The 24680-nt window shown below is 39.9% G+C and overlaps 1 protein-coding gene across 4 annotated transcripts in view; it reads right to left on the bottom strand.

Moving 5' to 3' along the window:
- Gucy1a1 (guanylate cyclase 1 soluble subunit alpha 1) overlaps positions 1-24680 on the bottom strand; it is a 66401-nt gene that overhangs the window by 13049 nt on the left and 28672 nt on the right. For 3 of the 4 annotated variants that reach the window (XM_008854296.3, XM_008854297.3, XM_008854299.3), the window contains exons 2-7: positions 21914-22271; positions 16046-16107; positions 12960-13018; positions 10928-11637; positions 7340-7825; positions 2718-2861 (exon numbers count right to left, since the gene is read on the bottom strand). In XM_008854296.3, the coding sequence (XP_008852518.1) occupies positions 2718-2861; positions 7340-7825; positions 10928-11637; positions 12960-13018; positions 16046-16107; positions 21914-22168 (1716 nt within the window). In that variant the 5' untranslated portion in view covers positions 22169-22271. Of the gene's footprint in view, positions 1-467; positions 533-2717; positions 2862-7339; positions 7826-10927; positions 11638-12959; positions 13019-16045; positions 16108-21913; positions 22272-24680 lie in introns of those variants that run through there. The other variant, XM_008854300.3, reaches the window with a different exon arrangement.

Genomic DNA, 24680 nt, shown 5'->3' with positions numbered 1-24680 from the left:
TATCCTTAAGTCAGTTTCTATGTGCATATCAATATTCTAGTTTCTTATATGATAAATGTACCACAGCGTTTTATCTTTTTATTTCATGAATTTCCCTCACACATAAGGCCAAAGCCCCATGCAGATCTCCCTTCCGTTCTCCAGCGCTCAGTCCCACATTCACTCCAATTTCAAGAGCAAAAGATAAATCACAGATTGAGATGAGCTTCATGCCCAAATGCACCTCTTTTCACTGGAAAAAAAAGACTTTTCAGTGAAATCATGAAAGACAGAAATAATTCTACTTCTGAGTAAATCTTGAATGAGAACGTGACAGGGAAACCCTCTGTTTGGGGGCCTCTTTGGCATCACTCGTTTCCAGGCAAAGAAAGTTCCTGCCATGGGCTCCCTTGTCCTCCCCACTTACTGACTATATTGTGAAATCCAGTCCTCAGATCAGTGACATCTAAGGGTGGATGTGAGGAAATGTGGAAGCGGTGGTGAGAAGCGGTGCTGAGGGCCACACACAGGAACGCCCTGGAGACTAGCAGATCTACAGAGGAAGAAAAGGAAGGCTTTCATCTTCTCGCTTCAATGGAACTGCGTAAGGAAACCAAAGAGTAAGTGAAGCCTGGGCTCTGAATCCAAGACTTCTGCGAATCGTGCCACCCTTATGGCCTCCTCTTCAGAACGTTGTCAGAAAGATTACAGGGGTAATGTCTGTCCTAGCATGCCGCCCTGCAAGGCACTCTTGGTTCCCTGTCTCCTGAAGCACTGTCCCTCTGCCCTGTGTTGTTCACATGGAACTCCTGAAGCCAAGCGGGTGGGAACTCACAGGACTGCAGGTAAGTAAAGCATTAATACATGTGTTTGGCGCTTCACTTTACAGGCCACTAAGGCTAACCTGTTATTACTTGGATAATTATCTTTAAGGCTAGTGGTAAATGATTCCCTCAGCTACAAAAAACAAAACTCTAAAAATTATACTTAGATAATAACAACCCAGACATTAACCCCCCTTTAGAGACACTGAAAACAGAAGTCATTTATGTGGCAATCACTGACCTTATTGCTAATAGTCCATATATTTTTGAGATTTACTGTAATTTTATGAGCGATCTCATACATACACACGCACACAAAAGGCAGAATAAGATATATGCTTCTCTAAAATGTAATTATAAAAAATAAATCTGGGAGTCAGATAGTATAAAGCTTTTAAAACACAGTTGGAAATATTTTACACTCCTGTGGTTGAGGCACGGGGTCTTCATCCCTTTGCTTCTGAACAGACCTATGACGGCTCTGACCAATAGAATAAGTGGAAACATCACTGTGTACTGTTTGAGCATAGGTCATAGAAAACCATGCAGCATAATCCACCAAACACTCATTGGAACATTAGGCACCATGTGAAAAGCGTGACTACTCTCAGCCCAGCATTCTGGAGTGCACAGAACCTGGGCTAACAGTACGAGTGGAGCCCAGCCTTTCTACCTCCGTCACCAAGGAGTCCAGGAATAGGTAAAGCTGCTATCTTGGACCCTTGATTATTCACAGCCAGGGTCCCAGATATTGTACAGGAAAGGCTTGGCAGCCTTCTTATAACTTACCCAAATTCATAATGCACACAATCAATGCACAATAACTGGCTGTGGTTTTACACCAGTAAATGGAGGGAAGTGCATTATGTAACAATATAAAAATGAACAGCTAGTTTAGAAACCAGTTGTAAAAGACACATGACTCCTGTTAAGGTTACAGAAGGCCAACACTAAACTTGTCATTATTGTAGTTTAAATTTCTTTTCTTATTTATGAAAATTGTCACCTGGAATACTGACTAGACAGAACTCTACATTATTTAAATGCTAATTTCTAGAAAATAATTGGCTGAAGACTGATCTATAAAGATTAAGTTATAAACCTGCTATAAAACAGCACACACAAAAATTAATAATGCAAGCAGTTCACTTGAGTTCTATTCATTAAATCAATGCCTGACTTTATTTATTTTTTTTGCAATAGCACATTGCTCTAAGATCGCTTTCATCTGAATTTTATATAATGCCATGTTCCTGGAGAATACAGTTGGTTTCATAGTCAATATTCTAAGGGAATGCCTTCTCTTGCAGTTGCTAGAAAACAAAAAACTAATTTTCCAAACTTCCTGGAACTTTCTAGATGCATAAAATTGCATGAATGAGATGTATTTGTATGAGTTTTGGAAGACAAGCTTTCCATTGGAACTGCATCTCTTTGGCTTCTAGTTATGAGCATAGTTGTGTGGGCCTTTGAGGTATCTATGACATACTAACAGACAACCCAGTTGCCAAGATCAAGTCCTATAACAAACATGATGCAGATTTCCATCTTGCTAATTCAAATTATAGCAGGAGCCATTTTGATTTGTAACCAGAAGCCCAAGAAACGGCTTTCTGAATATGACCATTTCCTGCACTGGCTGTGGTGATGCAACTCTGCCACCAGCTTTCAGATCACAGATAAAGCAATGGTTTGCTATGGATGTTTATGAGCCACTTTTTGAAAGCCCAATATATAAATGACTTCTCCATTCATCTAAATTATTCTGTAAGCCACTTTTATTCCTATTTAAAAAAATTTGAGAAGACTTTGCCCTTAGCAACTAAGCCCTGATGAATATACCAGACCTTTGATAATCAACTAATAAGCATTTGGTCTCATGGTATCTCCTGCCACAGCATGCCATTAGCTTACCTTGATAGGTTCTCCGTGGGGAGACATGACCTCATTGGAGAGCTCCATCATCTTCAGGGCCATCAGCGCTATCTGGGCAGCATGGGTGTCACTTTCTCTGTGTAAACCCCCTGCAACACAGTATGCATCTCCAATGGTCTCCACCTAGACAGAATTTATTTTGTACACTGTAAATAAAAGCACTGGAAGAACTCTCACAGCAGAATCACAGGGCAGAAACCTGAGTGCCTGGGTGCTATGGAAAATCAGGGTAAATAAGGTACTCTCAGAAGCAACTTTCCCTTTCAAGCAATTCTCAAAATGCAGACCACAGACTTCAGAATAGTGCGCTGAGGGGTGAGGGGCAACAAAGTCCATGAACAGATAATTAGATGGTTTCTATTTTAGAGTTGCCACTAACCGTGTCTTCTATGGTTTCTTTTTTCTTTTTTTTTAAACAGCTATTTAAAATGGCTTTTATAGAAGCAAGGGATGTATTTTGGATTTTTTTTTTAATTTAAATTTTGACTTTACTTATTTATGTGTGTGTGATTGTGTGTGTGTGTGTGTGTGTGTGTGTGCATGCCACATGTGTGTGGATGCTGACAGAGGCCAGAAGAGGACATCAGATCCCCTGGAACTGGAGTTATAGGCAGTTGTGAGCTGCTCTATGTGGTTGTGAGGAATGGACTCAGGTCCTCTGGAAGAGGAAGATGGATGAGCAGTCTCTCCAGGCTATATTTTGAATTTTTAATAAATTTTGGTACATCATAAAATGCATATGCTTTGCACTGAAGTCACCTTCCTCAATAGACATCATATGTGTGAAATGAAGGTGTATAATGTAAAATGGAGACACTGATAGTTATAAGAGCAAAAGACATGACTTTTCTAAAGGATTCTGGGAGTCAGCAATTATTAAGTATCTATAGTAGTATCAATTGTAAATTAAGGATAGGAGTCAATTTGTCAATCTGGGCGAAAAGCAATGGTACTTGAAAAGTTATTGGAAATCAACTGTAACTTGAATTACAAATGTGGTTGTCATCAACTTTATTGTTGCTTCTACAGGCAATTTTTTAAAATCTTTCTGTGATACAGGTTACAGAAAGCTAAAAATTACTTTAAAACCATAAATAATTCTTCTAAATCTCTAGTTGCATTTTCTTGTCCTCTAAATATATATATTGTGACGTATTACATTATATTATGCTCTTCTTATCCAAAGATTCTGGTATGAAAGGATAAAGGTAAGAAAGGAAAAAAGAAGAGAGGGATAAACAGGAATCATCTCCAATAATTTCCTATTATCAGTGTAAAGGCCAACCTGCTTGGAATGCTTCCAGAGTCACTTTTAAACTGTCTTTGCTAACATCTCACTTTATCTTCTAATTCTGCCTCTTGCATTTGCTTCTCTGGTGTTTATGAAATCCTGTTATCATTCAAACTTACTAAACATACTCTCATTCTTCATTCTCCTAGAGTAAACTGTAGATAGTTACCTGCCTGGCTTGTTACTTACTTCTTTCTCTCTGGTAAACCATCACCTGATCAGTAGATCTGTTCTAAGTACCTGTATAGAGCTTTGACCCTCTGCATTTCTTCTCCTCCTTAATCTGCTTTATTTTTACTCCCATATTTTACAACTGGAATATTATATATGCATTCATTTTTTTCTCCCCACCACACTATAATGTAAGTGCTCTGAGTCAGTCTGTGGGATCTGCCACATCACTTGTGCTCAGCAACAAGAGAACAGGCAGCAACAACTCCCACAAGCTTTCCCTTAGCCAAGGACTCCCATAAATGTTCATTATAATGCTAAATGTATTACAGTGAGCCAATTTTTACGTCTTTCAGGAGGAGTACTACTGCTGACCTTTACTCAGAGTTAGGTGCCTGTTCCTCAGCTATTGTATGGTATATGTATTTGAGTAACCAGGCATCCATCATATCATGTGGAAACTGGACATTTGTTAGCTCCGTCTCTACTTCTCCTCACATGTGAATTCCTGTCAGAGCCTGGGCTTGCCTTCTCTGCATTGATTGCCCATCCAAGTAAGCAAACACTGGATAACCAACAAAACTTTGCTAAGACAATAAAGTAACAGAAAAACAAATAGGACACTATCTGTATTAGTTAACCTTTCCGTTGCTGTGATAAAACACCATGACCAAGGAGACATAAAGGGAAGAGATTATTTGGTTTAGGACTCCAGAGGGATTCAAGTCTCTATGGCAGAGGAGGCATAGCAGCAAAAAGCTGAGCACTCACGTCTTCAAGAAGGCACAGGAAGCAAAGAGTGACCAGAAACCTAGCAAGGCTTAAGAACTCTCAAAGCTACCCCCAGTGACATTATTCCTCTAAGGCTGCACCTTCTAAAACCTCCCAAAATAGTGCCATCAACTGGGGACAAAATGTCCGAGTACTTGGAGCCCATTTGGGACATCCTCATTCAAACTACCAGTCAAAAGACAGAAAAACTGGAAGTAAATGAGGTCGTCTAAAGCCCTGATTCACCAAACACAGTTATGATTCTTTAGAAGTCATTTGCATGTCCAGGTCGGCATGTGTACATTTTGTACATATGAAATGTATTGAGTGGGACAGGCCGTTACTCATTATTGTAAGCCATTTCTGGTTATTTTAATGAAAAATCAGAAATAAGAATGTGGAAATGAGGGCTGAGGGAGAAATGATTTGGGGTGGACTGTCCAGTGCCATCTGAAGCTAGATCAGTCAGAAAATTCTGCAGCCACAGTTGTTGTCAGAAAGAGCACAATTTACAAATCCTTGATAGAGTACACGAAACTAGAAGCCGAAGATGGAGAGTTCTCCTGCCGGTAATCACAGAGGTCTGTATGGTGGAAAAGGACTTCCACCTCACAATTCTGAGAGAGCGTCATTTTCAAAGGAGAGGATGATTAGAAATAAACAATAAACTCTTCAACAGGCCATTAAACTTAACCTAATGAGTGCCAATTGTTTATAATTAAACATTAACCTAGCCCCCCTCCTCTCCAAAGAGAATCATGGATCCCCCTGAAATTTCCTATAAGAAATTTCAAAATAGAAAATGTTTGCTTTTTGCAGCTCCAAGGAAAAAGGCAAGCACTTTATGTACTCCCAGATGTGAGGAATGAGGCTTGAAAGCGGAGCTCTCACTCCTGGGTTTTGGCACCAAAATGTTAGGAATCGGGAGTTTTTTCTCTCTCCAGGGTATAAAACTAAGAGTAGTCATTGAAAGAGTCACAAGAGAAAAGGAAAATCAACCAACCTTGATGATCCAAATTGACCTTTATTAGTCAAGGAGGGGTGACTACGGACCAGAGGGAGTTTGAAATACCAACACTGGCCAAACAGCTTAAGTACTTTTGTACATGTGAACTATGCCATGGGCATGGAGTAAGGATTCAGGACCCACATTCCTCTCCTCCCCCTCCCATCCCCTCCCACCCCCGCATAAGGGTCTCAGAAGGACTGATTTGCAAAGCAATAACTGTTCTCAGAGCAGAAACAGCTTTATGGTTTGGAGTTTATAGGGGTCCTGGACAGACTTGTTTGCAGAGGAAAAATTAATTCATGATTAGGGTTTTTTATGGGGACCTCCCTATACCATAAATAATATTTTCTTCTTCCCAATGATTTATTTCTTTCATGTTGTGTCATGTGTCAGAATGCCCAATTGTTATGTGGCAAATTAAACAGATGATTTGCATCAGATGGAGATGAATGCTTCATTGCCACTCTCTAAATGAGGCAATTTCAATCAGTCAAACCTTTTAATTCTAATAAAGTAGGCAGAACTTGAAATCCCCCCATCCCATAATATTTAAAAAATAAATAACCTATTTGGTATCCAGGATAGAAATGTGTTGTTGGATCCTCAAAGCCTAGAGAGATTCTTGACTGATCACAGGCACCCAAAGGATTCTGGATGTCTGATCTACAAGCATATATCATCCATCAGATCTTCCTAACAACCCTGTTCACAAATGTTATAGAACACGGAATGTTATTCATACACATAAGCTCTGAGAATCTCTACAATTTTCTGTTTTAGAAATGGAAAAGAACTCGCTCTGTTTACAAAGCAAGAAAATGGGAGGATAAGTTCTGAAGGCAGATTTCGTATTTGATCAGATTTTGACTAAGTCACTAAAAAATCTTAAGTGACTTTGATTTCCTCTGCCTATGAAAAGTAAACTATTCATCAGATTAATCTATTTTAGTACAAATTTTATAATACTCATATTTCTTTACTTTTAAAAAGGATAAAGTACCCCCTATGCATTATATCTTTAATTAGCTTGTGTTTAACTTAGTTTCCACAGGGAAGTAGATTGTCATTAATGGCTAATCACTACCTTTTCACTGGGAGAGTCATCCATTCAGCCTAATCTCTTTTCATTCTATGCTCAGTTTTTAGAAGACACTGTGGCAGGCCTTTCTGTTTCTAAGCAGATTCCAAGCTATTCCTGGCTGGAGAACACCCACTTAATTAATGTACAATTCCTGATGCTCAGATAATAGCCTGCATGACCCCAGCACAGAGAGCTTCTCATTTGCACTGCAATTCACTCAAATTCTAAGCACAGTGACTTCTGCCTGTAAACCTTGCTGTGCTGACCCTCTCCCCTACCTTGTAGACATCCAGTTCTCCACACTGCTGGTCAAAGCGTGTGTAGAGTGCATTGAGCATGGTGATGACCTGCAGAGGTGAGCACTGGGAGCAGATGGCAGTGAACCCCACGATGTCGGAGAAAAGCATGGTGACATTACTGAACTTCTTGGCTTGTACCATCTGTCCTTGCCACAGCTGCTGAGCAACCTCAGAGGGAAAGATGGAGCACAGAAGATCTACTGTCTTCTTCTTCTCCTCCTCCAGGGCTTGGTGGGCATGCTCCAAGGTGGCCTTCAGCTTCCCCAGCCTCTTCTTCAAGCCATCCTGAGCCCTCGCTTGTTCCCCTATCAACACCACATCCCTCAGAGCGTTATGAATTGGGATGTCAGAGAGATAGAGCCCTCGTCCCGTAAAATCTTCCAGTCTGTCCACACACGGTGACCCCAGGAACAAGATCGCACTGGATTCAACAATATAGATCATTTGACCTTTGAGGTCCATAACCTGTAAAACAAAGAGAATAAATTATAGTCCACTTAGTCAAGTTCCTAACATTCTCTGAATCAAAAAGAAAGGGGGTAGATACAGTGCCAACCCTTTTGTTTGAGGTCGATTTTCTTTCCAGTTTGCTACAGAAAAAAAGCATGTTTTCTTTAATCAGCTCCAGTTTGCTTTGAGTTCTAAAAGACATGCAGGTTTTTGAAGACTATATCAGAATATACACTACACAGACATTATGGCTTGCCATGAGCAATGCAAAGCATTTCTTGCTTCAAGGCTTCATGAAACAGCCTTGGTGCTTTTGTTTCTGTATTCTTTTGATGTTCTCAGTAAGCTAATCTGGAGTTCCATGTTTTTTGTGGAATTCGTGGCACTTACGACCTCGTCCCCATTCACTTCACACTCTCCCCCTCCTCCCTCCACATGTTTTTTGTCTTCTATTTTAGCAAGCTTTTATTGCCTTCTCTCATGAGTTATTTGTCCCATCTGGCAAGCATAGAAGTTAAAAAGTCTCTAAATATATATCTAAATTTTTTTTGGTCTGGAGTTAGATACAGAGACATCTTTTGGAAGTGATTATTTCTCCAGAGACTTCAGCCCAAGTTTGCTGCGTTTTACAGGAGAAGCCATGTCCAAGTTTCAGTTTTTCCTTGCTAAGCTCCACAACATAAACAAAAGAACAAACAAACAGAAATGCATCCGGAGTGCCTTGAAAGAGTTGGGGCCACAGGTGATTATCCCAGACCACACAATTTACTTGTATTCATATAGCCAAGCATACACTTGTGTTCACACTATATCAGAATGGAAGCAACCCAAATGCTCCTCAGTAGGAAGCTGGACAAATAAAATAAAGCCATGCAATGCAATATACCATAGCCTCCAAAACAGTGAGGTAGATTAACATCCAGCAAAAGAAAGGGATGACCAAAATCTATTGGTACTGACTATGGTGGTTTGAATGAGAGATGTCCCCAGTATGCCCACGCATTTGAAGACTTTGCCCCCATTTAGTGGTGCTGTTTCAGGAGGTTTGGAAGGTACCAAAGGCTGCTACAGGAAGCACATCACTGGGGCGGGCTTTGAGAGTTTATAGCCTTGTCCCAGTCCAGTTGCTCTCTCTTCTTTGTGCTTGTGGTGCAGATGTGAATTCTCAGATTTTGGCTCCTGCTGCTGTGCCTCCCACCCATGATAGATGCTTATCCCTCTGAAACCATAAGCCAAAATAAAATCTTTCTTCTATAAGTTGCCTTGGCCATGGAATTGTATCATGGCAACAGAAAAGGAATTAAACATACTGGCAAAAGTAGTTGTAAGTTTTTGTCATCATTGTTGCTGTAAACAGACATCTAAGTCAAACTTCTTATATATTTGCTGTAATGGATATTATTGAGTATTAATCTTTTTTAGACACCTAAATATGTTATTTTTTATAGTAAAAGTGATAACATAGTTGTTTCCATTGTGAAAAACAGTTAGTGCTTCTGTGGGGCTATGTTCCTAAGGCCTCTCTCTTTGCCTTGTTTACAGCATCAGCTAGTTAGTAAGCTTTCAATTCTGAGTCAAAATAATGACCAAAATTCTTTACCAGACAGTTATTAGCCTCAATGTGGGTGCTGGAAACTGAACCCAGGTCCTCTGCAAGAGCCGCCAGTGCTCTTAACTACTGAGCCATCTCCCCAGCCCTTCTTCCATGTCCATGTCTTTAAATATTGAGTAAAATCCATTTGGTCTACTCTTACAGCATGTAGTTTTGTTCTTGTAAAACAGTACTTTCTATTACCCATACCAAATCAGATGTCTGATAATCATTAAAAGCAGCTTTCTCTTTTTAAAACTTTTTTATTATTTTATTTTTATTTTATGTGTACAAGTGTTGTGCCGAGGTGAATGTAAGTACATCACATGCATGCAATGCATTCTCAGAAGAGAATATTGGATTCCTTAGAACTGGAGCTATAGATTGTTATTAGCAATCATGTGGGTGCTTGGAACCCAACCTAGGTCCTGCAAGAGCAGTCAGTGCTCTTAACCCCTGAGCCACCTGTCTAGTCCCATGACAGTTTTTTATATGAACACTTCTAAGTTAATTAAATACTCCACTGTGATTTTATATTTGTTTGTTTACATATCCATTTTTATCTTTTTGCCTTAATTTTCTGCGTGTGTGTGAATGTGTGAGTGTGCATGCACGTGCATCACAGCAAACGTGGAAGTCAGAGGGACAACCTTCCAGAGTTGGTTCTTCTTTCCCAATATGTTGTGGGTTCCATGAATCAAACTTAGATCATCAGGTTTGACAGCAAGCACCTTCACCCATCACCCACTAAGCCATTTTGCCTCTTGCTTCCCCAAGTTTTTATTTATTTAATTATTTATTTATTTATTTATTTATTTATTATTTATTTATTTATTTATTTATTTATTTGAGCTCAGGCTTTAGAGTCTTATGTAGTCCAGTCTGGCTTTGAATTGGATATGTAACCAAGGATGACCTTGAACTTCTAATCCTCCTACCTCTACCTCCTGAGTGGTGGGATTGCAGACATGTGACTGGACACAGCACAGTTGTATAGGATGCTGGGTATCAAACCCAGACCTTATGCAAACAATCAGTGAACTGAGCTTCATCTCCAGCTCATCGTTAGGGTTTTAAAGACAAACTGCATTCAATAAATATTTGTGAAGTAATGAATAAAGTAGGTAAACAAATGTCGAAAAGAATACTCCAAGTGTTAGTTAATTTAAAATTTTAAAAACTTTACATATTTACTTTTGTTATTTATGTGTATGAAGGCTTTGCCTGCATGCATATAAGTGCACCTATGTGCGCAATGCCCTCGGAGGCTAGGAGACTATGTCAGTTCCCCTGGAACTGGGGTTAGGAATGGTTGTTAGCTGCCAAGTGGGTGCTGAGAACCCAACCGTGTCCTCTGAGAAAGTGCTCTTACTGCTGAGCCATCTCTCCAGGCCCTTATTTTAGAATTTTAGACATAATGTATTATCAAAGCATTTGAGATGGCATATACACTTGCACCTTTTGATTTCTGGCACTCAGATATGAAATAATTGGATTTATTTTCAAGATAATCCTGTTTTCCTTACCCTTGAAGATTTCTTCACAGAGTTGTCCCATCTCCGCACTCGTATGACAAACTGCATATTCAGCATTGTCATGATCCCGCTAAAAGTTTGGTTAATTTTTGGAGTCAGGATTTCAAAGTACTCTTCGAAGTTGGGCTTCCCTTGGAAGTCCCTCTTGTTCACCAGCCTTCTAATGCCGTTGCCCAACTGCAGGATGGTCAGGTCGCGGTCGAGCATGAAGTGAAATGGAAAGGTCTTGCAGAAGAGCGAAACGGGGATCACCAGTGAGGACTGGGGCTTGCCTGGGGACAGCGAAGGCTTGGTACTTTTCACATGGACCGAATAGAGCAAATAGGGCTGGTTCACGAATTCAGTGCAATCACTGCGGAAGCAGGGAGGCATCAAAGACACCTCCACGTGGCTTTCGTACAATATTCGAGCGGCTGCCTTGATGATCCCAGGGAGGAGCAGGGCTGTGGTTCTCTTGGGGAAAAAGTAGTAAACATTTAGGAAGTCGTGGTCCTTGTCCAGGCACAGGATGGAGGCGTCTTCCAGCCGGCCCCTCTTCTCAGCCTCTTGACAGTGGCTGCTTTGCTTAAGCAGCGTGCTGAAGCTGTTTAGGAAGTCCTTCAGAGTGCCACCAACCACGCCCAGGATGCGCTCATCTTCCTCATAACAGATCTTGAACAGCTCCTCACCCAAAGAGCCTTTGACCACCTCCACTGGAACTCCTGCAAGCACACAGGACAGTGTCAGCCTTCAAATGCTCCAATCCAGAGCCCTAGCCACTGCTCCCACAAGCAACCTTGCTTAATTTGTGATTTACTTCCCCTGCATCTTGGAATTCCCAACACAAACCAAATGCCCACATTCCAGGCATAGATTTTATAATTTTGGTAATAGATTAAAATCCCAGTGCTGTACATTTTAACCCCAAAATGACTAATTAAATATAATGCACTACATTAATTTTATTTTATTGTTTTGTTTTGACAAGGTCTCTGTAGGCTCAGCCTACCCAGAACTCACTATGTAGACCAGGCTGTCCTCAATCTCACAGAGATCTCCCAAGTGCTGGGATTAAAGGTGTGTGCCACCACACCCAGCCATAATGTACTACTTTAAAAATATCTCTCTCTTAACCACCACACCCAGCCATAATGTACTACTTTAAAAAAATCTCTGTTAACCTTAAGACAATTAGAGCTCTAGGAGTAAGTCCATTTCAGACAAAGTCTGTCTATCTCTATGTTAACAACAAAACATATATCTTCTTGAAGCATCCTCTACTTAGAGAAACTGGTATAGTGCACACCTGAAACTCAGCTTTGTCTGGAGATAACTTCAGGGATGGTTTTCTTGTTATTTCATATCCTCTCAATGAGTATTTGCCTGAAACGTATTATTCAGTTTCAGCATCTCCTTGCTAAACTTCCTTTTCTTCCTCATACTCTAGATACTGTACTTTCCTGGTGTAATGTGGGAAACAGTGCTGCCCTCAAAGCACGATATGATGTGTGGGGCTGATGCTTAGAGCAATGTCTAGCTCTTAAGAAGGCTAGCCATTGCTGTTATTATAATGCTGAACAATGTGTACTTTCACAAGGCTGTAGCCTCTTGGTCTTTGTATCCAAACTTTGAAAAGAGCTGTGCACCAGTCACTCATCTGTTTCTCCCATAACTGGCTATTAATGTGAGAACTTTGCCAGCCTATTTTCCCAGGATTACTTTCAACCTTCAAAAATATTCTTTATTTTACCTTGATGAGCAGACTTTTTCATATACAAATGAGAAAGAGTAAGTTTGGTTCAAGACCAAAGCCTGTGAATGTCTTTGAGTCAGTTTCCCATCCAGCCTTATCTCCTCAGCAAACAAACAGGATAAAAAGAGGAAATGTTTGCGGTCACACCAAAGTGTAGAGTATAAAAAGGGCTAGGCTCTGCATTAACAATAAGAAGTTCAAACACTTACTTCATGTTGGAAGTCACTAAATATTAGTTACACAAGAATAGGATATGCTTCCTAAATGCATATACTTAAACAATTCTGTTACCTGCTGCAATTGCTTGGTCTGCAATTATTTTTTCGAGGTCTTCTCTTTCCAGAGATATCCTGGAAACAATTCAGTATCAAATTATAAACTAATAAATGAATGTCGAAGATTCAGATTGTATCCAACATATGAAAGCAATGACAGATAATAATTTTCCAGAAGCAAATCTTGACTTACAGCTATACATGAAAGGAACAGTGACACGTACAACCCAAAACAATGCTGAACAGTCCTAAAGTACATGCTGCATGCAGTGTGTCATCATCCCTCATGAAGCACACTGACCTTTGAGGTTCACTTTATGTGGGCCAAAGGGAAAGAGAATCTGCTGTGGTGGGAACTAAGAATGGGAACTGGTCAAGAAGAGAATGGCAGGCAAAAAGGTCAGTGGCGAGGAGCTGCCTAGCATGCAGAGGATACAGAGGACCGGGCTCCATGCTCAGCACCCAAAAATAAATTCTCAAGAAATTTGATCCTCCAAATGAGATCTACCCCTCAGTGGGCACCACAGTTTACTGATTTGTTCTGTTTTTCTAAAGCTAAAACATAAAACAGGATTTTTTTTTTTGACTGTTGAGTGTAGGATTCTAACTAATTATCTCAGACATTATCACAAAAATATATATGCTCCTGATTTTATAATCTTCTATTCAAATTTGTAACAAATCTATTCATTCCTCAATCATTCTATTCAAGATCACAGAAGCTTAAAATAATGATAGCATATATGGTGATTGGCAGAGGGCATCAGTAATTTCAACTAAACCTTTAGACTCAAGTTTGCCCAGTTGCTTTTGATAACTTTGCATTATAGTGACCAGTGACAGCCAAATTTGCCAAACTACGCAACCACATTAAACTCACAAAAGGTCCTTTCCGTGGTTCAAATTGCTATTAGTTGACAATGCCAGAGCCAAGTTTACAAGGCATAATCTGATAGTTTTAATAAAATTTTAATAAAGCACGGTATAGTTTAAGAAGTTTCAGAAGGAAATATTTCAAGAAGGAAAACTGCTCAGTGTACCAGTTTATCACATGAAAGTATAATGCTTACAAGAATTTAAAGTAGTAGGTAGAAATATTCTATCTAAAGGATTTAGGATCATAATATAATGCTATATTCTATTTGAATGTGGAGATCCCCAAATACTTTGTCAGGGAGTTCACTATATAACGTAGTCACTCAGTCTTCAGATGTCCTTCGTTTTTCTTTTAAGCCCCTTCTATTTTTTTTTCCTCTAAGGAATGTAGCAGGCCTCCCTCAGTCTAATGCTGCCATTTCCTGACACCGCTGCTATCAGATGAGAGCAGAAAATTCCAAATGGTACACAGTGAGCTGTAAGCTAAAACCCCTGAGCTTCAGAAACAGCAGACAGAAGGACCTGCCCATGACACGCAAGCCCATGTATCACACATACACACAACTCACACAGAGTTATACACATGCACACATAGTCCCACGCATTCACCGGCTATGAATTCATCCACACCATAATGTGAACAAAAGCCAAAAAAGAGAAGACTACACAGTGACAGAGATCACAATGACTCTACCAGCTAGAGCTGGGGCTCTGGCCCTTCATTCAAGGGTAGTATACTGCTTCATACATTGTGTTTTGTTTGCTTTACAAGTCCCAGAATATAAGATGCATGAAACAGGGTTGAAATGTGTCATCTTCCGACAGACTAAATATAGCCGAAACAGTAGCTGAGGAGTCACCAACCAACAAGTGAGGGACAGACACAAACAGAAGGAGACCCAAGAACTAAAGAAAGCCAAAGGAAGCAGGGTTACTCAGCACACCAACAGAGAGGAGTAAAGGCCTCACTTCAGCAACTGAACATGGGTGAAAAGCATCATCATTTCTTTTCTTTAAGAAATTGGTGAAGTGGTAAAAGAGTTTTCAAGATTTCCAAATGAAATGATTTGTTTGTTTCACTTTTGAGGTTTCTTTGAAGAGATCTACCACAGGGAACATCTCTGCATGCAGCAGCAGGAACATCTCAGAGCACAGAGCCCTGAGAATAAATCCTGAGAGAGCTGCCTGCCATGGACTGGAACAGACAGCCCCAGTAGCACAGCAAGAAGGACTAGCAGCTACCATCTTATCAGCCTGTGTTAAGGTCAGAGGCATCTGGGATGCTTGTCATATCTGTCCTATAAACAAAGCTTCTGTCAGACACACAGATTCACACCTTCTGGACCCGTCCATGCCCCTATCTTGGCTCAGTCATGTGGCCTGCATGCAGTCTGAGAGCAGTTAGTCAGAATGGAAAATTCGGCACAGATAATCCACAGGGCAGATTACCCATGAATCCTGGGAGACACAAGAAGGTGTTTGTAGATTGTGCTAACAGTGGTGTCGATTGGCAAAACTCCCATATTCTTTCTAGTCTGCAAATTTGAACTCAGTATTTATCCCATTATTCATAAATTAAATATTGAGAACAGGGCCAATTTATGTACCAGAAGCAAATGTGATTCTTTTTATTTTTAAAAACTAACTATACAGGGGCTGGAGAGATGGCTCAGTGGTTCAGAACACTGGCCATTCTTGAAGAAGACCTGGGTTTGAATCCCAGCACCCACATGGCAGCTAAGAACTGTCTGTAACTCCAGTTCCAGGGGATCTGACAGCCTCTTCTATCCTCCATGGGCATTGCACGACACGGGTGCACTTACTTATTTGCAGGCAATACACGCATACACATAAAAATAATAATTTTTAAAAAAAAACTATAAAATCTGGGCTTACAAAAATGCTACTCAGCCTCTTCTATCCTCCATGGGCATTGCACGACACGGGTGCACTTACTTATCTGCAGGCAATACACGCATACACATAAAAATAATAATTTTTTTAAAAAAACTATAAAATCTGGGCTTACAAAAATGCTACTCAACATCCCTTCCACCTTAAAAGTAAATGCACTCACTTTCAAATTCCTAGGAACTAACATACTTAGTTCAGTTTAACATATTGTAATGATCCAGGAAGTATCAGTATATTCAGTAAGTAATGGTTGTTTTTCATAATATTTGCAACTGAGGTGAGGGTTCTTGCAATTAAAATAGTTTGACTTACCTGTTTTCTTTTATTTTATGTTTTGCTAATGTTCTCTGAAGTGCAAGGTTCAGTCGTTCACACTGGAAATAAAAAGAAATGTTTGAAGCATTTTCTTAAGGTTTTCTAGAAGGCAGCAGAAACTTACTTGAATGGAAAGTACAGTAGATTTGCACTTTGGAGAGTGAGACTTATTTCACATGTGTTTTCAGCCTGGAGAAGAAACAATGAGCTCAAACTACATGGAGTTTGGTGAACTGGGAGTCCTGGACTTTGTCTTTGACCATAGCCTCTCAGACAGTCAAGCTGAGTCTGAATCCAATCAGAAGACTCCAGCTTGTGATCTCAGGTCTTCTGCAATACAGGACCCCATGGCATCACTTCCTCTGGCCTAGGAAGGTTTGCTGGACATCTTGCCAATGCCTCAAATGCTACAGAGCTCAGGCCAGACAGACGGTCCCTTTGCAAGCTCTATCCTCTCCACCCCTGAGCTGCAGTGCCCTTTCCTGCACTCTGTACTTACAGTTCAGATACCCCAGTCTAGAAATCTACAGTTATCTCTATTACTTCCTTTCTTAACCCTTGAATCAGTCTGTCACCAGAACTGTTTATTTTCAAACAATCTTGCACTTATCTTAACTTGTACTAATTTCTAATTCTCAAACTAATAATCATTGCCAAATATTGATATTTTTAGTCTTTTATTGATTTTTGAGTGTTTATGAGTATTCCTATTTTTCAAGAAATTTGAATGGCTCCATACTTAATGACTATTTATTGATTTCTTTTAGCATCTCTTTTTTTGTTTTGTTTTGTTTTTGTCTTTTTGAGATAGGATCTCCTGAAGCCCCAGTTTCCTGGAACTCACTATGTAGGCCAGATTGGTCTTGAACTCACAGAGATCTGCCTGCCTCTGCCTCCCCAGTGCTGGGATTAAAGGTGTGTGCCACCATGCCTGGCTTTTGTCTTTTCATTTCTAAGTGATAAACGAGTTGATAAGAGGTATGTCATTTTTACATTCTAAATGAAGACCACATGAATCTGTACATGGACACATAATTATTCATTCTCTTTTGTAGTTTACTCAGAGGAAAGTGGCGAGATTTCTGGATATGTTCCAAGTTGAGTAATTCCTTTTGCTTTAATCTATTTATATCTCTCGTAGAGTTTCCACTAGTCAAGGAAGGCCATGTTGTGAAACAAAATAGAGTTTTTATGAAAAGAACTTCGAGTTGCAAATACGCATATAAAGCTTAAAAAGAAATACAAAATTTATTGAAGGAAAATGTAATCACTGAAAAGAAATAACAAAAGAATTTAAATTGTTGGACATATTTTCTGATGGTGCAGAAATAGAAAAGGTGGTTATATCCACAAAGGGCTGAAGAAAGATGGGTAGATGCACCCAGAGGGTGGGTCTGAGCAGGCCTTTTCTGCTGTGTGACAGCAGAAGCATGAAGACCAGCCGGTGAGGGACGGTTTCAGAAGGGAGCATGCTCCTGGCATCTTTCACATCAAGGAGAACAAAAGGCACAGTGCATCTTGTGAGAACGTAAAGGAGCATGTCAGTCAGGCTTCTGGAAAGAATTTTCCCAGGGCCTTCTACTCCGTTGATGGTTCCTCTGTATCACCAGCTACAGAACACCAGTGAGATACAACTCCGTGAAACCACAGGCTTCTGTCAGTTCTTTCTTCAGGCAAAACTTATTTATGTCAGGAAAGGGTTATGGGGAAAATGAGCAGGGTTCCTGTGTGTGAGCTCTCAGTTGTCTTTCAACGTTGCTACCTACTCAAGGTATTTTCTCTTATTATCTGGTGGCAGAGACGCCCAGAAAGGGCAAGAAATGCCTATTTTGCTCATCTCTACTTAACCTGCACGTCCAGAACGGAGAACAGCACCTGCATATTGCAGATGTTCAATACACTCTAAACATAAACAGTGAGTGAGTAAATGATCTTCACTCTGGTGGGAAGATATAAGATCTTATCAGAGAACCATTGTAGCCAAACACAGACATGCTACTCTCTTAACTTGCTGACAAACTGTTTCCAAATCAATTGATATATTTTATAATTAAATATAGTTAATTATAAAATAAGTATAAATAAATATAGTTAATTTTATTTGCTTACATTTTCATTGTTGCTCTGTTGGGGAACTTTTTCTTAGGCTGGTGAATGAACTCAGGGCTTTACATATGCTAGACAAGTGCTATCTCTCTGAAATAAACCTCCAGCTCTTGATCAGAAGGTTTTGATGGACTGAAGGAAATCCCACCGGCTTGGACCTCTTCCAGTGCTACAGGAGACATCTTTCTCATCCTCTTTGTCTCTATAATTACACCATCCAGTACACTCCTTTGTTCTTTTTCTAAGCTCCTTCCTTATGTTTCTAGTCCTACTGAAGCCCCACCCCCACCCCCTGGAGTGCCTTTGATGGTCCCTTTCTCCTAACTTGCCTGGACATAGTAAATGAGGAGGAGGAAATGTGACACTTCTTTCCATCATTGCTGGGGTTGTGGAAAGGGTTCATTTCTGACTTTCCATTTGAATCACTTATTTTCCTTTAAAAAATGTACTGAATTCTTCTGAAAGCCTGAGGAGCCTATGGTATTGACATAAGGGGTTAATAACCATTGTTGTAGTGAGTGATTTCCTCTAAGACATGACCAGGGCTTGGCATGACCACTAGCTCTGATGGGAAGAGGTTGCTGTGATGACCCACAGAATACACTGGCCCCACAATCATGAAATAAAGCAGTGCAATGATAGCTAGGCCTACTGTAATGCTACTAGAGTTGTTAACACTCCCCAGCAGAAAAAGAGGGTCCAAGCCCCATCCCCGCCGCCCAGCATGCCGGCTATTATTTCCTCCTGCCCCATAGATGTACTTGGTCTTGGGCAATGATAGAGTATATAAGAGATAGAAAGATAGAAGTTAACTGAAGGCAAGACTATTTTTGCAGGTTTGTAAAGTCAACACTCATGTTGGAGTGGGACTTTTGTGTTATATAATTGTTTTTAGGCTACCCAGATTTCTCTAAGCAGCCCCAATCAATTCATCAGTTCACCCAAGCTGCACTTGGATGTAACATTTCTTTGTTCTGTTATCAGAGCCCTATCTGGGGTGATTAGAGCTTTGTTCACATCCCCAGGAAAAGCTACACAGCTATCATTGTTGTTAATGAAAATGTGTAAGTTTAAAACAAAACACATGGTACCGCCAAAGGTGCTTAGAGTGCTCTCCTTCAGATTATTTCCTGTAACAGTCTCAGTCTAGACTCTGAGATGAGTCTACACTGTACAACCATAGGTAAAACAACATAAAGCAGGATCTGTCACAAACAGGCGACCTCAGTGTTCATGGTATAAATTCAACCAGCACAGGACTTCTATATGTACTCAACTACTTTATAGATGGATATTTTTTGGCTAGTATAGTGCTTTAGAACTAAACTCCTTAGAATTCAATACATACATATTCCAGAAGTCTTGCAATCTATTTTTGTTGTGCAGAACACCTTTATGTTTGGGAAGATTTCCATTCTGAGCTCCAAAGAAGTTATCATCTTTGGGTTTTGAAGTGTTGTGAATGATAGAGTTTTAAAAAGATATCTGTCTTAGAAGGAAATAATGCATCATCTGCAACTTTATTTTTCTTCATTTAACAATTGTCTTTTGGCTTGATGGAGAATATGTAGGTCTCCTCATTAAAGCAGTACCTGTGTCATGCATGTATTATGTAATATTTCATGAATAACTGCCATTCGAAGTATCATTGCTGTGAATATTCTGAAATTTGATAACAGAATTTCATTGTTATAGTTTATAGAAAAGCCATGATTTCAGTTGCACATCTCTACTTTTATGAAGTTTATAGTGTGTGTGTGTGTGTGTGTGTGTGTGTATGTGTGTAGTGTTTGTGGATGTGTTTGTGTATATAGGTGCACATGGGTATGAATGTGGAGGCCAGTGGTCCACCATAGGTGTTGTTCCTGATATTTTTTCAGATAAGGTCCCTCATTGGGTTAAGCTGGGTTGGCTGGCCAGAAAGCCCCAGTGAGCCACCTGTCTCTATTTCCCCAGTGCTAGGATTATAAACTCATGCCACTGCTCCAAGCTTTATACATAGGTTCTGGGCATTAAACTCAGGTCCTTGTGTTTACACAGCAAGTTCTTTGCTGACTGAGCCATCTTGCCAGAACTCTTTTCAGTTTTTAATGACTTTTTTCTAAACTAATAATATTTTAATTCATCTGGATAAATTATAATACAATGAATTATTAATGAGATGTGGAGAGTTCTTCATCATTTTAGTTATCTCTTTTACTTTAAGCGAATGATTCAATTTTATGTGCCATAGCTGGTTTTTACAGGTAGAAATGAGAAATTGCATTATGGGATCAAGATGGCCCTTTTAAACCGAACTATTCCACTTCCATGGAATGAGAGCTCCCATTACAAATCTGTTTAGGCTATTGAATTTTGATTCTTGCCACCTCCCATGAAAGCCTGATTATCTAAAATAAGAACTATGAGGTCAAATGGTATTTTGAGTCTTTTCCTGTATATTATTTGTATCAATGAAATAAAAATGTAGAATATAGAATAAGCATTAAATACGTCAACTCAAAAAAATAATTAGGTCATTTACTCTCATAAAGTGAATGACCCCAGTTGTAGAAGAGTGCCAGTCAATAGTGCCAACATATTCCTCTCTGCTTGACTTCCTACAGCTTCCTCTGCTGCTGCATGATACTGTGGTCTGATCTTGATGATCATTCTTATGAGTCCAGGATAAATAAAACACAGATCACTCTAAAAAGTACACTGTAACTGCTGTTTGGTACTGTTATATCATCTTTCAGCACCCTCTCAGAGGAAAAAGCAGGACAGTTTGCAGTGGTCTGCATGTCTCCTCCATATTATGAGAGGCATACAACCTATGGCTTCTTGATTCCAGGAAAAAGGGAAAGAAAACATACATCATCCATAGAATATTCCAGAAATTCCAAGACCCTCTGGCTGGCTCAACATGAAGGTATTTCCAGTATCAAAGTCAGTTTATAAATGCTGGAGATCCAGCTGCTTCTTCAGTACATAGACTCCAAAGCAAAGAAAAACAAAGACTCAAGGGAAGACGGCACAACCAGAGAACCAAAGGAAAGCTCTACTCACCAACCCCAAAGAAATGAACAGCTATAAACTGTCTGACAAGGAATTCAGAATAATCTAGAAGAGCTCAGTAAGCTCTCAGTGAATATGGGTTATCAAAGAAAATTTTCCATGAACAAAACAAGAATATCAACAAATAAAAATCATAGAAACAATCGCTTATCATCTGTTTGCTGCTGTGTGTCTTGCTCCGTCCCTGGGAAAAACAGAACTATCTGCTTCCCAGACTGCATTGCAAGCCATCTGTGTGAGCAGGGCTACATCTCTTAGTCCAGGCACTACTGGCTGTCTAATGACTGGGACCACAGAAGAGAAAGAAAACATCAGCTTCAAAAGTCATTAAGGCAGAAATGGTACAAATACCATCTTTAAATAAGTACTGTCACCTTTCTGCTAATTCTACTTATTCAAGTTTTTCAAGTTTCACTCAGGCCTCCTGTTTCTCAGTCACTACTGCCTATAGAGTTGAAAGCAATATTGCTTTCTCCCCGAAAGCTGTTTGATGTTGGTCAAGTCATTCCGCTTCTCTAGCCCTTCCTGGCCACAGAGTAAACTTTGTCTGAAATTCCTTAGTCCTAAAACTCAGTTTCAAGAATCCATTCTATGTTTTGTGTCCCTTTAAGGATGAAAAATCTATTTCTAAGCATTTTCCTTAGGAGAACTTTGTTTTCCCTTTTGAAATACCACTAACATTGCTCAAGGGTGGTTACTCACCTCTGGGAAGATGAGTTTGCAAATGCTCTCTGCCAGAGTGTGCAGATAGACGCGGTTGCGACTGGTCTTCCTTCGGGGAACACTGCCTTGTTCATTCTTCTCAGGAGCGTCCTGGCAGATGGACAGGGTGTCCTTGCAGCTCTTAGAGCCTCCTGCCACGTCCTCTGTTGACTCTTTAGGAACCTGATCTGGGGCCAGTAAGGAGAAAGGACACTCCCCTGTGATCTTGAGGTCCTTGAGTTTCGTGCAGAACATGGCGTGGCTCCCACTCTGCTGCAGTTTACTCCTGACCAGCTGTTGTCTGATGTGAGACTGATGAGCAGATGCTAACGATTCAAGGACACTGGTAACTGTGTGTCTGTGAGCAGGGGAAAGTCAGAACAGAAAAGAGGAGAGAGGTGACTTTGCACACAAGAACAGAAAGGTGAGTAAAGGCAAAGATGGTATAGTCATACAGCAGGAAAGTGGTAATGGAACACCAATTATAAAATGAACTCACCTGGAAAGGACTTTAGCACAGGCACATTTCAGTATACTATGGTGTTAAAATACTTGCCCATAATGGTCAAAATTTTTCTCAAATAAAATGTGACTTTCTTGAACTGTTCTTAGCACAAACTACCTATTTCTACTTTTCCAACTGATTTGTTTCACTTCGATTTCACAAGACTGAAACACCATTAGAGCCAAATCTATACCTGGACCACAGTGTTAGAGCTAGTGGATTTCACTGTGTCCCTTTCTAAACATCAGAATCCTTCATACCAGCGTGTCCTTTGAATACCTAAATATACATTTGCACATATATACATATATAATATATGCCACATATATATTTTTCAATCTGAAACAGACTTAAATCTAAAAAATGAAAATGATCACTGCAAAAATGTCACTACAAATATAAAACAATTAAAAATACTATCATAAAATAATTTTTCCAAAGAAGTACTAAGAATGCAACAACAAGTTTACAAAGATTTCTGACTATAAATGCACAGTTAACACTCAAATAAACTAAAGAAGCCTCCATGTCAGGGACCCACTGAGATCCTACATGTTGTCTTCAGCTCATTTTCTCTATACTTTTTTGCTGACTGTGGTTGTAAGGTCTCATATATACAAGCCAAAACCTACTTAATGCTAGTTATTTGTCACTGGAGCTTCTGGTTTGAGCTTGGCTTAATGGCAATGCCAACTGGATCCCAAGCACTTCCTACTCTTGAAATTCAAAAAAGCACAAGTTAAGAGTGGTAACCTCCCACATCGGCAAATTCCCTCCTACAATCCCGACATAGTGCTGGGAACTTCAAATGTACATTCAGTTGTCACAGCAGCCACTGGGACCAGGAATCATTACACCCAGAGTACCAGGAGCTCAGAACTTTAGGCCATTTTCCTCATTTGAATTGCTAGGAAGTGACAGCACTGGGTTCAAATGTAAGCTCATCTTCCCCTGAGCCACCACAACTCATTCCACTGGGGCTGAGTTCATAGATTAAGATCAGCTTATCTTGGAAGTATGCTTTGCATGTTTACATTAAAATCAGTCAAGAACCCAAAAGCAAAATTCAGTTTTTCTTTTCTGATCTCAGTGTTCTTCATATGTTCTTAATACATATGTGAAACCGCCTGTAAATTGTCACTGGCAAATCTTCTAGTCAGTTTAGAACAATGGACAGTTCATTTTCTGAACTGAGACAAATAAGGAGGCACAAGTCAACACTGGTATCCTGGGGGAGTCATGGGACACTGGGCATGGAGAGGTAACAGGGCTGCCAGAAGCTACCAGTACACCCTACTACTTAGAAGTTATAGCCCATATCTGAGATCACATGCAATTATGAGTCTTCAAGGAGGTGCTAATCAAGAGCCTATACACGCATGAGCAAAAAAAACATTCTCTCCCAGAAGAGAATGGGAACTCTTGGCCCCAACAGTCCACTGAGGTAGCCCAAGGGAATAGACAAATGAGGAACAGAAATTTGGATTCAGAAATACTGAAGCATCTAAGGCATTCACCAACTATTTTTAAAACTCATTTCAACAAAAACAACAGCAAAAATACTGCCTCACTCTTTACTACATCTCAACGTAAGTCTATTACTATCTTACAGTTGCTGATTAACTTTCCTTCTGGTTTATGGTTGAAATCTGTGATCACTATGTCTTTTCTAAGGACTAGAGATACTTCAGCATTACAAGCTATAAGGTCTCAGTTGCATCTACTCAATTCTATTTTTGCACCATGAAAACAGACATAGGCTTACACAAATGGGTATAAATGTATTCTTATAAAACACTAGCCAAATCAGGCTAGGAATGGGCCTGCCTGCAGGCTGTGCTTTGCTGACCCCTGGCTCGAAACAGCTGAGCAACTCAACTGAATCATTTAACCCAAATGTAACTTCGACTGTAAGGCCTGAGTCACTATCTCCTCTTCTCTGCACACTACTCCTCTCTCCAGTGATGAATGTGGATGCAGTGTGGATACAGACGCCTACAATGTTGGGGAGGAGCCTAGAGCATCCCATGTGCTAAGCAGATGATCTATCCCTGAACTACACACCAGCACACAGATCCGGTTTTGCAGAACTTGAAAGTAATTAGAGTAGAAGATAAGTTTAAATAATTATTTACTTGTAAAACAATAATGTTATTCTTTTATATTATTGTTCTAAAGAAATAGCAATGCTAACAATGCCACAATTTCAGTTCTCTCAAAATATAACTATAATAACTAGAAAAGGGTATTCAGAAAAACAAA

This window comes from Nannospalax galili, unplaced genomic scaffold, assembly GCF_000622305.1.
Source record: "Nannospalax galili isolate Female #2095 unplaced genomic scaffold, S.galili_v1.0 scaffold305, whole genome shotgun sequence".
Taxonomy (NCBI): Eukaryota; Metazoa; Chordata; class Mammalia; order Rodentia; family Spalacidae; genus Nannospalax; species Nannospalax galili.
This window is presented reverse-complemented; position numbering and strand designations above follow the sequence as displayed.